At 47.6% G+C, this 16,197-nt stretch overlaps 1 protein-coding gene across 4 annotated transcripts in view; it reads right to left on the bottom strand.

Moving 5' to 3' along the window:
- LOC124034353 (protein turtle homolog A-like) overlaps positions 1-16,197 on the bottom strand; it is a 54,290-nt gene that overhangs the window by 32,959 nt on the left and 5,134 nt on the right. For all 4 annotated transcript variants that reach the window (XM_046347437.1, XM_046347438.1, XM_046347441.1 and 1 more), the window contains exons 2-3: positions 8,814-8,909; positions 7,190-7,396 (exon numbers count right to left, since the gene is read on the bottom strand). In XM_046347437.1, the coding sequence (XP_046203393.1) occupies positions 7,190-7,396; positions 8,814-8,874 (268 nt within the window). In that variant the 5' untranslated portion in view covers positions 8,875-8,909. The remainder of the gene's footprint in view (positions 1-7,189; positions 7,397-8,813; positions 8,910-16,197) is intronic.

Below are 16,197 nucleotides of genomic sequence, written 5' to 3'. Positions count from 1 at the left end.
GAGTGTAGTCTGGCCCAGGAGTGTGAAGGTGAACGAACCGCCCTTGCTGTCTCTGCCTGGTCGGTTCCCCTCTCTCCACTGGGATTGTCTGCCTCTAACCCTATTACAGGGGCTGAGTCACTGGCTTACTGATGCTCTTTCATGCCATCCCTAAGAGGGGTGTGTCACTTGAGTGGGTTGAGTTACTGATGTGATCTTCCTGTCTGGGTAGGCGCCCCCCCCTTGGGTTTTGCCGTCGCGGAGATCTTTGTGGGGTATACTCGGCCTTGTCTCAGGATGGTAAGTTGGTGGTTGAAGATATCGCTCTAGTGGTGTGGGGGCTGTGCTTTGGCAAAGTGGGTGGGGTTATATCCTTCCTGTTTGGCTCTGTCCCGGGTGTATCATCGGACGAGGCCACAGTGTCTCCTGACCCCTACAATCTCAGCCTCCAGTATTTATGCTGCAGTAGTTTATCTGTCGGGGCTAGGGTCAGTTTGTTATATCTGGAGTACTTCTCCTGTCTTATCCAGTGTCCTGTTTGAATATATTTATGCTCTCTCTAATTCTCTCTTTCTCTATTTTTTTCTCTCTCTTGGAGGAACTGAGACCTAGGACCATGCCTCAGGACTACCTGGCATGAGGACTCCTTGCTGTCCCCAGTCCACCTGGCCATGCTGCTGCTCCAGTTTCAACTGTTCTGCCTGCAGCTATGGAATCCTGACCTGTTCACCGGATGTGCTACCTGTCCCAGACCTGCTGTTTTCAACTCTCTAGAGACAGCAGGAGCGGTAGAGATACTCCTAATGTTCGGCTATGAAAAGCCAACTGACATTTACTCCTTAGGTGCTGACTTGCTGCACCCTCGACAACTACTGTGATTATTATTATTTGACCATGCTGGTCATTTATGAACATTTGAAAATCTTGGCCATGTTCTGTTATAATCTCCACCCGGCACAGCCAGAAGAGGACTGGCCACCCCTCATAGCCTGGTTCCTCTCTAGTTTTCTTCCTAGGTTTTGGCCTTTCTAGGGAGTTTTTCCTAGCCACCCTGCTTCTACACCTGCATTGCTTGCTGTTTGGGGTTTTAGGCTGGGTTTCTGTACAGCACTTTGAGATATCAGCTGATGTAAGAAGGGCTATATAAATATATTTGATTTGACTTCACACAGTTCACAATGAGCCAAGGCGGCTGCACATATGCTGCATATACCCTGACTGCTTGCACGGAACACAAGAGAAGTGACACAATTTCCCTAGTTATAGGAAAATCATGTTAGCAGGCAATATTAACTAAATATGCAGGTTTAAAAATATACACCTGTGTATTGATTTTAAAGAAAGGCATTGATGTTTATGGTTAGGTACCCACTCATCTGCAAAATCTTTAAAAAGGGGTAAGCCACACTTCAGGGACAAGAGGTAAATACCTTCACCCAAACCTTCAGGAACTCCGCTGCGGGTGAGAAAAACACCATCAAAAGCGCATCACCACCAATGGTTCACTCTCTCCCGCCGAAACCAAAGCCGGGGCTTCAGGCTGCCCCGGAATGATGTAACCCGATTCACACTCTGAAAACCCGCCAATCAGGGATAGTATATCGTCCTCGGAATCCAAACTCTGAACACAGGTAAAGAAACCGGAATGAGCCAAACTCAGCTGAGATGACACCCCTATCAACTCCAGCCATCAATCTTCCTCACAAAGTCAGCCCGGCCAGAGACAATGGTCACACAAAATATTCCAAACCAATGCCTCCTGAGTTTGTTTCCACCTCTGGCAAACAGGACAGCACTCATGAGTATCATTCATTTTCATTGTGAAACCATATGCCATAAGCCACGGTCAGTGGTTCAAACTCAGTTGGTTAGCCTTTTTGAACTTACTCTTGCCACTGACCATCTTACTCAAGCAAGGAGCATTAGCTACACAAGCAGAGGTCGACACCTCGGATGTCAGAGTTGGGGCCGTACAGTCCCAGCGTTCTGCCCAGGATCAAAAGCTGCACACCTGCGCTTTCCTCTCCCATCGTCTTACCCCTGCTGAGAGGATCTATGATGTCGGAAATCGAAAACTCCTTGCTGTCAAGATGGCGTTGGAGGAGTGGAGGCAGTGGTTGAAAGGGGCAGAACACCCATTCTTAGTGTGGGTGGACCATAAGAACCTGGAATATCTCCGCACCACCAAGCAACTCAACTCTCGGCAGGCTCGTTGGGCCCTGTTATTCACCCGGAGGGGTTCCGGCTAACCAGATGTTTGTCCCGGACTCTGGCCGTTCCCCGATCCTGGAATGGGCGCATTCCTCTCGACTGACCTGTCATCCAGGCTCCAGTCAGACCCTGGCTTTTGTTCGACAACGCTTTTGGTGGCCTTCCATGGTGCCGGATGTCTCCGCATTCGCCACCGCCCGCACGGTGTGTGCACAAAATAAGACCCTGCAGCAAGATATGGCTGGCCTATTTCAACCACTCCCTGTTCCTCACCGCCCCTGATCCCATATATTGGGCTCCCCCCATCAGACGGCAACACTACTATCATGACGGTGGTGGATAGGTTTTCCTAAAGCCGTCTATATTATTCCCCTTCCCAAGTTACCCTCAGCCAAGGACACGGCCCAGCTCATGGTGCAGCACATCTTCTGGATCCATGGACTTCTGGGCGGCATGGTCTCCGATCAGGGTCCCCAGTTCTCGTCCCGGTTCTAGAAGGCGTTTGCTCCTTCATTGGGTCGTCGGCCAGCCTGTTCTCTGGTTTCAACCCCCAATCTAACAAGACAATCAGGACCTGGAGACGGCCCTTTGTTGCCTCGTCTCCACCAACCCAACCACCTGGAGCCAGCAACTCATGTGGGTTGAATACGCCCGGAACACCCTTCCCTGCTTGGCCACTGGTCTTTCGCCCTTTGAGTGTTCCTTGGGATATCAGCCCCCGCTCTTCCCCGAGCAAGAGGAATTCAGTATACCCTCTGCCCAGATGTTCATCCGCCTCTGTCGCCGTACCGGGCTGCTCTTTTGAAGACCACATCCAGGTATCGCAACAAGCGATCGCCACCGGACCCCTGCTCCCCGCTAGAGGCTTGGGCAGAGAGTATGGCTCTCCACTCGGGACCTGCCCCTCCGAGTGGAGTCCCGTAAACTTTCCCCCCGTTTTATCGGCCCATTCCTCAACTCTAAAATCCTTAGCCCCTCTGCTGTTCGCCTTCTGTTGCCCCACACCCTCCGTATCCATCCTACGTTTCATGTGTCCAAGATAAAACCTGTGACTCACTGTCCTTTATCTTGTGTTTCCAGGTCCACACCTCTCCCCCATCTCATCGACGACCATCCGGTTTACACGGTGAGGCGCCTACTGAGTGTTTGACCTCGAGGCAGGGGATACCAGTACCTGGTTGACTGGGAGGGTTATTGCCCAGAGGAGAGGTGCTAAGTCCCTGCTAAGAACATCCTGGACTCAGCCCTCATTGCTGAGTTCCACCGCCGGCACCCTGGTCCACCAAGTATGTGCCCAGGCAGGGCGCCAGGTGGCGCTCCTAGAGGAGGTCCTGTCACACACTGATGGGTTTCACCTGTCTTTGTGCTTGTCTCCACCCCATTCCAGGTGTGGCCCATCTACCCGATTATCCCATGTGCATTTATACCTGTGTTCTCTGTTTGTTTGTTGAAAACTTGTCTTGTCTTGTCAGGTTTTACCAGCGTGCTTTCCTGTCTTCCTGTTTTCTCAAGTTTCTGTTTCCTAATATTCCCAGTTCTGACATTCTGCCTGCTCTGACCCCGAGCCTGCCTGCCGTTCTGTACCTGCCTGACTCTGACCCGATTACGAACCTCTGCCTGCTCTGATCCCGTTCTGTACCTTACTGACTCTGCCCTGGATTACGGACCTCTGCCTGCCCTTGACCTGTCTTTTGCCTGCCCCTTGTTTGGTCAATAAACATCTGTGATTCTAGCTGTCTGCATCTGGGTCTTATCCTGAGTTCTGATACTTTCAATTTATAACCCTCTCCTTGTAAACTACTCTTCCGACAGTACAGGTGTTGTATCTTAATTTGATCATCCTATTGTTGCAGGAAATGCACATTTGTAGTGTATTCAAGGTTTAAACTTTCCACTTTAACATTTCAGACTTGACTTTCCCTATCCAAAACTGCATCAACCCCTAATTTAAAAAAATTATAATCCAAACAAAAATGCACATTTCCTGTTACTGCATGATTATTTTCCTTCTGTGAGAAACTTAGATGAACTCAGATTAAGATCCTATATCTGTAGGTAACAGAGGCCTGGCTCAACCAAAGCTCCTCTCTTCTCCTGGGTGAAACTCAAGCCAAGTCTGGGACAGGTCTGGGATAAGGTAGAACCTCCCAGGCAGTGCTAGTGCTTAAAGAAGGACTTCACACAAAAGCTCCCAAGCAGCACAATACTGGGCCTGATCTCATTCCCATGGGATACACCTACAGCGCTGTGAGATGAAGTAACAGAACCTTTGTCCTGATGGAGTAACTTAGAGCTGGAGAACATGAGATCCACGGGTCTAGCCTGCATTCTTCTCATATTGTGTCACTGTTTGGCAAACGTCTCCCTGGTCCAGTTTTAGTAGAAATACAGATTGCTGCTGGATCATGTGGGTCAGCCTCAGCTGCCACCTCTCTGTTTGGCTCTCTCCTGGCTGAGTTGGTCGAATAGGGTCATGTTTAGTAAGGCATTGTTGACCAACGCAAAATGTCAATTCCAATTAAAAGATGGTGGAGGAACAAGGCTCATTATTTGAGGTTCTTTAATGTGTGTATTTGTATGAGGGCCAAACAAGGCCATGACTCCCCCGGTGTTCACGGCTCACACTGAGACAGAATGATGGGGGCCTGCTGGGCTGAGTCCGGGATTTTGCCGCTGTCGTTCTACCCCCAGGAGGGTGTGCCCTCCACACCGTCTCCACTCATTTACTTCAGTGGAGAGGACACATTTGATCTGCCCTTTTTAGAGCAAGTGCCCCTGACAGCGCGGCCAGTGAATGGAGACTCACATTTCCTCAAAAAGCACAACTCCAACAGACTTCACTAGCCGAGTTCTCTCTACTTCAGTATTTCAGTGACTATTTATTTGTCTCTTCCACTTTGTTCTCAGGTGATTGATGTTCAGCCCTCCAGGGCATGTTTAGAAAAGAGACATGGAGGAAGAAGGATGTGGCACTGGGCAGACTCCTTCAAAATGGTTTCTCTCCAGAAATAAAAGATTTGCAGAGCAGCCTGCACAAGTAATCTGTCTGTTTCAGAGCGAATGGCTTCTAATGGGGTCAACAGAAGGACATTACTCTGTTGCACAGACACAGACACAGCAAGCACTCCTCAAGCACTCACTGTAATCTGAAATACACTTGATATCCTATCTGAACAATTAGAGATTAAACGTATTACTTTATTATACCCCCATCCAAGATAATGCTTCCTCTCATTCTTTCATGAGACACTATTAGAATGGCGGATGGCGTCAGTGCAAGATTGTACATGAGAGATAGAGCAGTCTCATAAACTCTTAATAAGGATGAAAAGAAGCTAGGCATTTCTTCATATTACTAAAAGGTTTTGTGCTTGTTAGTCCCTGAGCATAGACAGCTTGAGACAAAGATCAGGAAGTGGTTGTGTTTCATACTGTCTAGTGAGGTGGGGCTGTGGTTCAATCTGAAATCCCCCATACATTTTAATTTGATGGTAGAATACATTAGATCCACAGTGCTGATACGCTTCACATGTTGCCACCTGCCTCCAAAAGGAGGGGAGCTGAGAGGATATGAGGCAGACAGGGGTTAAGCAGACCCCAGACACAGAGAGAGAGAGAATATCCCTCATCAAAACCAAGTCCTTTTTGATTTCTAACAAACCGTTAGATTGTTGTTGTTACTTTTCTGTTGTTTTTACCCCCATAGCCTCAGTGATGAATTATGGGTTATGTTGCATCACATGATTGCCTTAAAACAATAACACTGGGGTTTATGGGTGGGTCAGAAAGACGGCCAGACATCTGTTGGTTAGTGCTCTTCCGGCCATTCCTGTATTGTCAGAGCCTGGTCGGTGTCCAGTGCACGCCAGGGTCCATTTGATCTTTAGTGTGATAGCTGAAATCATCTACTGATTGTTTTTACGTGAAAACCAACTGTAGGTGGACTTGAAAGGCTTCCTGCCAGGTTCAGTGACCTCAATGAGAGAATATGGGATTTTGGAGGCACAAGTACTGGCGTGGGCTCCGTCAGAGGAAGGGATGGATGTGATATAGACCTTTGTCTTTTGTTCTCTGAGAGACAATGACTGGATTATGGTACTCTAGTTAAGAAAACTATATTATTCCATATACTTCATTCATTCTCCATACAGCAAAGCAACCTCTTCACTGGGTCACCAGACCACCAGCCCCCACCCCAACCAAGCCTGTCTCAATTCAACCTTACTTTTTTTACCCCCCCCCCCCTGCACTCACACACATATGCATGCACACACAAAAACACACAAACATACATACATACATGTGCACACACCCACACACAGCCCCGTCTGTCATCCCACCTCCCTGACTGACCCATTAACATATTTACGTCCTCACCCAAGCCCTGCCCCAGTCCCCTGCCCCTGTCCCCGCCCCGGTACTATGGAGGCCCTACCACACACCCAGACACACAGTGTAATTACAGGGCTCTTGTTTGGGTGGATTACCTATTTGGGGTATTCTCACCACTAAACCCCCCAGCATTCATAAATACCATTGTAGCCCCCTTCGACTTCCCCACCCCCACTCAAAACAAAACAGCTGTACTTAAATCACATTCCCAGCCAGCTACTAGTGAGGGGAAAGAAAGGCTCAAAGGAAGGTAATTGAAAGTTGTTTTAAGACAATGTGACCTTGTTGCACAGAATCTCTTCAGATATAATCAGAGAAATGCGTATTTTTCAGGTCCTTGTCTTGAGGTTAAACTCTCCTTTGTCCTTCTCCCATACGATACACTGAGGAATGTAGAGACTGCACTGGGGTGTTGTATGCAGGCAAATGGCTCCCAATAAACCAGCAGGACAAAAGATTCAATTGCACCAGGACTCAAAGTGAGACCCAAAAGGTTCAAATGTTCAGCCATGTTGTATAACTGCAATTGCCACAGTGTATTTTTCTATGCATTGTGTAATTTGAAAGAAGCAGTGATAAGACATAGATCGGGAACAAGAGGACTCACCCTTGTAGTGGGGATGCACACGTGGTGCGTACACTCCGAATTTGATGAGGATGGGAACATTGTAACCCAGACGAACCCACTCCACCACGTGCAGTGGGAACAAGTTTGGGGTGGTTACTCCTGTAGAAAGGGGGTTAAGACTGCAACCTAGCTCTGCAGTCCCCCCAACCCTGGCTCGTACCACCGCCCCCACACCCTGGGACGTACCTGAGGAGAAAGCACATAGGTTGCAATAATACAATGGTGGTAGGCTGAGCATGACTGGTGAATCGGCAGTAAAACATGTTGATGCCTGAAGAGTCAACAGTCAAGATCCACATGTGGATCTGTTCCACATAGGTTTGAGTCTCATGCAGAGCCAGATACATGCTGAGTTTTCTCCAAAATGCATTCTGTGGAATTTCTGGTTCTGAAGATATTGAGTAAATATTCACATGATATTTTGCAGGGCCGAGAACCGATGATAAAATTGTTTAGCAGCCAGCAACAGCTTGGCTCCTTTATGAGAGGGAAGGGGAGGACAAGAAACAAGAAACAAGAAACAAGGCTAAACCCAAAAGGCAAGGATGGAAAAAAACTGGAAGGACATTGAGAAACGAACATGCAGTAAAGGATAAGAGATTAGAGTAGATAGCATAAATATTGGATGTCAGCCTGCATATTTCCAATGACTGTGTTAATCTCTAGAGTATGCTTAGTTTAAAACAGACATACAGGGGCCATGTAAAACAATGACACACCATTTGGGGACAAGACCGCTGGACTGCAACTCTTTAAACATGTTTCAATTCCATTAACGACACATGAGCCAGAGCCTGAGAGCCTGGCAGTGTTGTGTTGTCTCTGTACCTCGTCTGGCCTAGTGATTAAGCACTAATCTCAAAGGGGGGACACTCCCTGATAGAGGGCAGGGCAGCCGGCCCCTCACCGCTCCCTCCCACTCCGCCACCCCCTGGGGTCCACACATGGCTTGCGCTCCACAAAACTCCCCTCCCCCTAGAAGCGTGCCTTTGGGACGGGGCCAGTATAAATCCCAGACTGATCTTAATCCGCACCCGTAGATTTTTAGAGTAGGATTTCACCCCATTCCCTTGTACACACTTGTGTCTAGACCCCCAGACCCCCTCCTCATCACTTTCCCCAATCCAGGCCATGTGTACATAGTGGCAGATGTCAGAGATTTATCCGTATGAGGCTGTGAATCATATGTTATAGGGAGTAAATTCAGAAAATTCCACTGGCCAGTACATGAGAGTCAAGGGCTATGTGAACAATGAATCTAAAGAGAGTGGTATAAACTACAGAGTAAAATACATTGGTAGTTAAGGGTAGAAAAGGATGCAGAGATACAGAAACGGAAGATAATGAATTGGATGAGAGGGTTTCTCTGATAATTAATTGGATGAGAGGGTTTCTCTGATAGTGAATTGGATGAGAGGTTTTCTCTAGAGGTACATTTTACATGATACATTTTTACGGTGTATAATTGAACTACAGTGTTGTACCATTGTAATAGAAATGTATGAAGTGAATTACTTGGGTAGCTAGGCAGGTGTAAGGAGAGAAACCAATAAAAATGTGATGAGCATAGCAAATCTTCCCAGATGTACAGTATGATACTTACACAGCAGACAGAGGGCAACAACAGTGGTGACACCCAGAAGCCACAGTCTCTCCAATCCCATGGCCGTCCCTCACACACCTTCACACATCTCCCAACCTGAAAACACAGAAACACAGACATTCAATTCAAACCTCTGACATACAGTAACACACAGCCTTCAATACTGTACAAGGACCTTCCCACTGCATCTGGCATCAGACAAGACCAAGGTAATCGTCCAAGTTAACATCAACCCTAAAGTATTTCATAATCCCTACTTTAAACTGGATTCCAGTCTGTTGATCACTTGATAACTGACTGCATTCTGTAAATAATCTTTGCACACTGCAAATGTGATGTCTGATCTGTGGTTGGGATTTGGGAAACATGCTTATTCAAACTAGCATTGGGAGGGGAAATATTTCCTCTGAGTGACCCTGTTTGTGTGTGTGTGTGTGTGTGTGTGTGTGTGTGTGTGTGTGTGTGTGTGTGTGTGTGTGTGTGTGTGTGTGTGTGTGTGTGTGTGTGTCCCTGTCACTGATACGGTCAGAGATGTACCTTCTGCCTCTGATTGGTTCAGCTCATACCGTAGGTCTCCTATCATGCTAACTGGGCTAAAAGCTATAGACACGTGACACGTGCAAGAGGAAAACACCAGCTACATCTCTGTTTACTGACTGGCTATCTCAACCTGGAATATACAAGGTCTGAGGTCATCTGCCTTTGGCCTAAAGAGCAGGAACCCAGACTTTATCAAAGAAATTGGAAATACAGACATTGTCATCCTACAAGAAACATGGTATAGAGGAGATCTCATCATCCCAACCCCAGTCGTCATCATCCCAACCCCAGTCTAGTCTTTATCCCAAACCCAATCTAGTCTTCATCCCAACCCCAGTATTCAATGCACTTTCAATTCATTTCTCCTCTTGAGTTTCAATGTAAAAAATGGTATAGTCCAGAGTTTTTGAGAAGAGAACCCTGTAAATGCAAGGGCATTTAATTTATATCTCTGACATTGTGCAGTATTGCTCCGACCCACTGAATACGAACAGGATATTACAGTAACAAGACTGCTCAATAATCAATTTCCTAGAAAGTCAAATGTTTAGAGCCTGACAATAAAATGGGTCAATAAAGCTGGGAAAACTGAATCTGTGCTACACTGTCTGGTCAGTGATGTGTTAAGGTTGCAACCTACATCTTCAAAATCTACAATTTAAATGATCCCCTTCCCTTTCTTAGAAAATAATGGAATGACCCCTCCCATCCCCACATACACACTGTATTCTCCCACACACTTTATTCAGAGCCACTAATACCAGCTTATCACTAGTGTAAGTTAATTACACTAATATAAGGAGGCTATTTTTGGAAAGCTAACAACAGCATATTACGCCAACTCAACTCACGTGACACATTTGGTGCTCTAGTGTCGCATGTTAGTTTGCCATTTCATCATGTAAAAACTGGCACACTAGTATTATCCAGCCCTAACTCCAGGTTCGGCAATTTACCTGTGCTGAGACGGGAGGAGTGGCAATATTTGAGGTGCGTCCTTGACCTATCTAGCCATGACCCACAGTTTACATGGAAGGAGAGATGTGCCTTTGCGCCGGTGAATCTCGTTAAAAAAAAGGTTTCCCCCAATTTTGTTTAATTTGATTAAAAACTAAGCATAGCCTACCCTCCCTTTAATCAAGGCTGGTTTAGGAGCATCGCATAGGTGTGTCTTTTTATCCTGACCATTAGCCAAAAGTACCCTATGAATAAAGGGGTTTTAATATGGTCTACTGAGAGTGCTTTGAGGTTTTTTCCCTCACAATTCACATATCTGAATTTCACTTGTTCAAGTAGGCCAGGGTATGGCAATAGGTGGCCCGCAGGCCAAAACTGTCCCGAAAGTGATTTTTCGGGGGCCCGACTAAAGTCTTTAGGATTTTCGTTTTTGGTAAAAGAAATACTGTAAAATCACCAGGAATTCAGCTAAAAGGTATTCCCACGAATAAAAAAAAGAGACAAAGTTGATTGTGTCTCAATTAACTTATGAAATTATTGTAATTTTCAAATACAATCTTTTTTTGGGATTAATTGTGGTCAATTGGCAGTGTACAAATTATTTAAATCACTCGGACAAAAATTGGCCAGCAGCTGAATCTAGCTGCCTAATCCTGAAGTAGGCTATCCATCCCCATTTGCAATGAGCACCTCTCGTCCGTTTACGAAAGACACACTAGAATCTTCCTCGCACATAGGAATTGATACAATTGACGAGGGGCAGGATGATACCAGTATCAGGATAGTCATTAGTATCGTGGCAAGGAAACCAAACACAAAGCGGATTTCACTTCCTCTTTTTTAAACAATATATTTGATATATTTATAAATATCCTATTGGAAGTTACAGTCTTGTGCCATCACTGTAACTCCCATACAATCTCAGGAAACACAACCCTGCCAAGCTTCTTAACACACTGCTCGCTTAACCCAAAGTCAGCCACACCAATGTGTTGGAGTAAACACTGTCCAACTGGCAAACTTGTCAGTGTGCATGAGCCTGGCCCGCCACAGGAGTTGCTAGAGCGCAATGGAACAAGGACATCCCAGCCAGCCAAACTCCCCCTAACCCAGATGATGCTGGGCCAATTGTGCGCCGCTTCATGGGTCTATTGGTCGTGGCCAGCTGTGACACAGGCTCGGATCGAACCCGAGTCTCTAGTGACGCCTCTAGCACTGAGATACAGTGCCTTAGACCGGTGCACCACTTGGGAGGTGGATTTAACTTCTTTAGAAAAACAGCATGTTTCGTGGAAACAAATATCATTATGTTGTCATCCAGAGTCACATTTATTTATTTTCCATGCTATAGACGGGTTGGTTGATTAGCAACAAAACCGACATGTGTACAACAAATGGTGCAACACAGACAGGCTTGGCTTAGATTGTTGACAACATGTAAACTATATTTAGTCTACCATGTTTATTGATAACATAAATCAATTTGCACAATGATCACTTGTTGTCTCTACAAAACATTGTTACACTGTTACAGTGAATTTGAGCCATATTACCAAAGACATGACGTTAGTCAAAACACCTCAACACAAGACATGGTATCAAGAACCAGATCAAACTTGCTGGAACGAGCCACTTACGATTTCCCACATGGTAGTCATTATTGCTAGCTATCTGGCCGTCCAGAATCACAACAACACATGGCCTTCTGCCTCTTGAAGCACGCGCATCGTTTTCGTGACGTTGTCCGCGAACCCATCTATAGCACACAATATTTTAAATACAGCATGTTTTTAGAGGATCAAAGAGTGTGGTCTACTTCATGTTTACATTTTTGCCATGGAAAGAATATTACGGTATTGGTATCGTCACAGCCCTACAATTAAAAGGAGCCTAGTGTTTTGTATAGATGTGCAAATGTTATGCAAAAAGACATTTAGATGTCACGCCTTGGTATCTTGTGTTTTTGTTATATGTTTGGGTAGGCCAGGGTGTGACATGGGTTTATATGTTGTATTTCGTATTGGGGTTTGTATTAATTGGGAGTGTGTATTATTAGGGGTGTGGCTAGTTAGGCTTGGCTGCCTGAGGCGATTCCTAATTGGAGTCAGCTGATTTTAGTTGTCTCGGATTGGGAACCGTATTTAGGTAGCCTGAGTGCGCGTTGTATTTCGTGGGTGATTGTACCTGTCTCTGTGTTAGTCACCAGATAGGCTGTATTAGTTTCACTCGTTTGTTGTTTTCGTATTTTCAGTTATTTCATGTACCGCTATTTTCTTCATTAAAAGTCATGAGTAACCTACACGCTGCATTTCGGTCTGACTCTCTTCAAACAACAGACAAAGTTCATTACAGAATCACCCACCACCATTCACAGACCGAGCAGCGTGTGAACTGGCAGGACCAGGTGGACGTTATGGACAACAGAAGCAAGGAGTATACTACGTGGGAAGAAATCGACAGGTGGGTGGCCGACCCAGAGCGAGTGCAGGAGCCTGCCTGGGATTCCCTACAGCAATGCGAAGAGGGCTACAGGCAAATCGAATCAACGAAAAAGACACGCCGGAAAAACGGAGAGGCGCTGGTTTAAACAGGCAGCGACAGCTGGAGCAGCAAAGGGAGGATGAATTATTTGGAGAATGGACATGGGAAGACGTGTTGGATGGTAAAGGTTGTTACACTTGGGAGGAGATATTGGCCGGAAGAGATCGCCTCCCATGGGAACAGGTGGAGGCACTAAGGAGAGCAGAGGCAGCGGGAGATAGGAGCCGACGATGCGAGGGAACACGGTTGGCAAGGAAACCGGAAAAACAGCCCAAAAAAATTATTGGAGGGGAGCTAGAAGGGAGAATAGTTATGCCAGGTAGGAGACCTGCGCATACTCCCTGTGCTCACCGTTGGGCTAGAGAGACCGGGCAGGCACCGTGTTATGCTATGGAGCGCACGGTGTTTTCAGTGCGGGAGCATAGCCCGGTGAGGCACATACCAGCTCTTCCTATTGGCCGGGCTAGAGTGGGCATCGAGCCAGGTAAGCTTGGGCAGGCTCGGTGCTCAAGAGCTCCAGTGCGCCTGCACGGTCCGGTCTATCCAGAGCCACCATTACACACCAGTCCTCCGGTAGCAGCTCCCCGCACCAGGCTTCCTGTGCGTGTCCTCGCGCCAGTACCACCAGTTCCAGCACCACGCACCAGGCCTCCAGTGCGCCTCGCCTGTTCAGCACAGCCAGTGCTTTTCTGCCCTCCTGTGCTATCGGAGTCTCCAGCCTGTTTAGCGCAGCCAGAGCCTTTCTCCTCTCCTGCGCTGCCGGAGTCTCCTGTCTGTCCAGCGCCACCAGTGCTCCCAGTCGGCCCAGCGCGTCCAGTGCGCATCGCCTGTTCAGCACAGCCAGTGCTTTTCTCCCCTCCTGTGCTATCGGAGTCTCCAGCCTGTTCAGCGCAGCCAGAGCCTTTCTCCTCTCCTGCGCTGCCGGAGTCTCCTGTCTGTCCAGCGCCACCAGTGCTACCAGTCGGCCCAGCGCGTCCAGTGCGCCTCGCCTGTTCAGCGCAGCCAGAGCTTTTCTCCTCTCCTGCACTGTTGGAGTCTCCCGCCTGTTCAGCTCAGCCAGAGCCTTTCTCCTCTCCTGCGCTGCCGGAGTTTCCTGTCTGCCCAGCGCCGCAAGTCGGCCCAGCGTCACCAGTCTGCCAGGATCCGCCAGAAGTGCCAGTCTGCCAAGATCTTCTAGATCGGCCAGACAACCTTAATCATCCAGGTCCACCAGCCAGCCAGGATTTACCGGAGCCTACTACCTGCCTGAGCTTCCTCTCAGTACTGAGCTTCCTTTCAGTACTAGGCTTCCTCTCTGTACTGGGCTCCCTCTCAGTACCGGGCTGCCCCTCTGTCCCGGGCTGCCCCTCTGTCCCGGGCTGCCCCTCTGTCCCGAGCTGCCCCTCTGTGTCCCGAGCTGCCCCTCTGTCCCGAGCTGCCCCTCTGTCCCGAGCTGCCCCTCTGTCCCGAGCTGCTCCTCGGTCCCGAGCTGCCCCTCAGTTATGTGGGGATCAGGGTGAGGACTATTAGGCCATGGTCGGCGGAGAAGGTGGATTATCCTAGGACGCGAAGGGGAGGAACTAGGACATTTATGGAGTGGGGTCCACGTCCCGAGCCAGAACCGCCACCATGGACAGACGCCCACCCGGACCCTCCCTATGCTCTTGAGGTGCGTCCCGGAGTCCGCACCTTAGGGGGGGGGTTCTGTCACGCCTTGGTATCTTGTGTTTTTGTTATATGTTTGGGTAGGCCAGGGTGTGACATGGGTTTATATGTTGTATTTCGTATTGGGGTTTGTATTAATTGGGAGTGTGTATTATTAGGGGTGTGGCTAGTTAGGCTTGGCTGCCTGAGGCGATTCCTAATTGGAGTCAGCTGATTTTAGTTGTCTCGGATTGGGAACCGTATTTAGGTAGCCTGAGTGCGCGTTGTATTTCGTGGGTGATTGTACCTGTCTCTGTGTTAGTCACCAGATAGGCTGTATTAGTTTCACTCGTTTGTTGTTTTCGTATTTTCAGTTATTTCATGTACCGCTATTTTCTTCATTAAAAGTCATGAGTAACCTACACGCTACGCTGCATTTCGGTCTGACTCTCTTCAAACAACAGACGAAGTTCATTACATTAGGCCTACAGTACGTGTGCAGTCTGCACAGAGTGCCATAGAATGAGAGAAGCAATTTATGATATCATGTTTCTGACCCGATCATATTTAGCAATATTGTTTGATTGACTATTTTTCATTTAACTTGATAAAAAAACAAACTTATTATAAAAATTCACTGTCTATGGGTTTATGGTGAGAATGAACAGTACATGGCTCAAATGCAATGCAATTTAGTCTGCTATTTCAGGAGAAGTGCAAATATGATCTGTGAGACAGTTCCATGATGTTTATAAAACATTACATTTGAGAGCAGTATAACTGTGAGTGGACATATATTGGATCCAGCTCCTGTGAAAAGTTTGGATGTGTGTAAAACCCTCCTTCGTCTCCATTGTCTGTATTATACGCCCACACGGAGCAATTATTGTGCCTGTAACTGTATTTATTTCAATTTGATTTTACCCCCTTTTCTCCCCAATTCCGTGGTATCCAATTGTTAGTAGTTACTATCTTGTTTCATCACGACAACTCCCGTACAGGCTCGGGCTCCCGTACGGGCTTTCGAAGGTCAAAAGCCATGCATCCTCCGAAACACAACCTAACCAAGCCGCACTGCTTCTTAACACAGCGCGCATCCAACCCGGAAGCCAGCCGCACCAATGTGTCAGAGGATACAAGGTGCACCTGGCGACCTGGTTAGGGTGCACTGCGCCCGGCCCACCACAGGAGTCGCTAGTGCGCGATGAGACAAGGATATCCCTACCGGCCAAACCCTTCCTAACCCGGACGACACTAGGCCAATTGTGCGTCGCCCCACGAACCTCCCGGTCGCAGCCAGCTGTGACAGAGCCTGTGTGCGAACCCAGAGCCTGGGTGCGAACCCAGAGCCTGGGCGCGTGCCCTAGAACCCTGTGCCACTTGGGAGGCCCTCTGTAACTGTATTTAGGCATAGCCTATTTAAAACAAGTTGTTGTTTCATAATACCGACTTTTTAGGCCTACTGAATTTAATGTTGCTTATTGACAACATGTCTTGTGAGAGACCCGTTGACAGGGGAGTGTCCAGACTACAGACCCTGCAGAGAGAGCCTGTAGGGGTCAAAGTCTACAAGTGTAGACATGAGAGACATAGGACAGCCCCCACCACTATTCTGTGGCTTCAGGTACAACCTGTTTCCCATGGCAACAGAACAAGGCACAAAGTCCTTTAAATGCAAACAAATGAGGCCTACAAGTTTAGCTCAAGACGCTACATACATTGT

The sequence above is a fragment of the Oncorhynchus gorbuscha genome, linkage group LG04 (genome assembly GCF_021184085.1).
Source record: "Oncorhynchus gorbuscha isolate QuinsamMale2020 ecotype Even-year linkage group LG04, OgorEven_v1.0, whole genome shotgun sequence".
Classification (NCBI taxonomy): Eukaryota; Metazoa; Chordata; class Actinopteri; order Salmoniformes; family Salmonidae; genus Oncorhynchus; species Oncorhynchus gorbuscha.
Note: the sequence above shows the minus strand (reverse complement) of the source record. Positions and strands in the feature narration are given on the sequence as shown.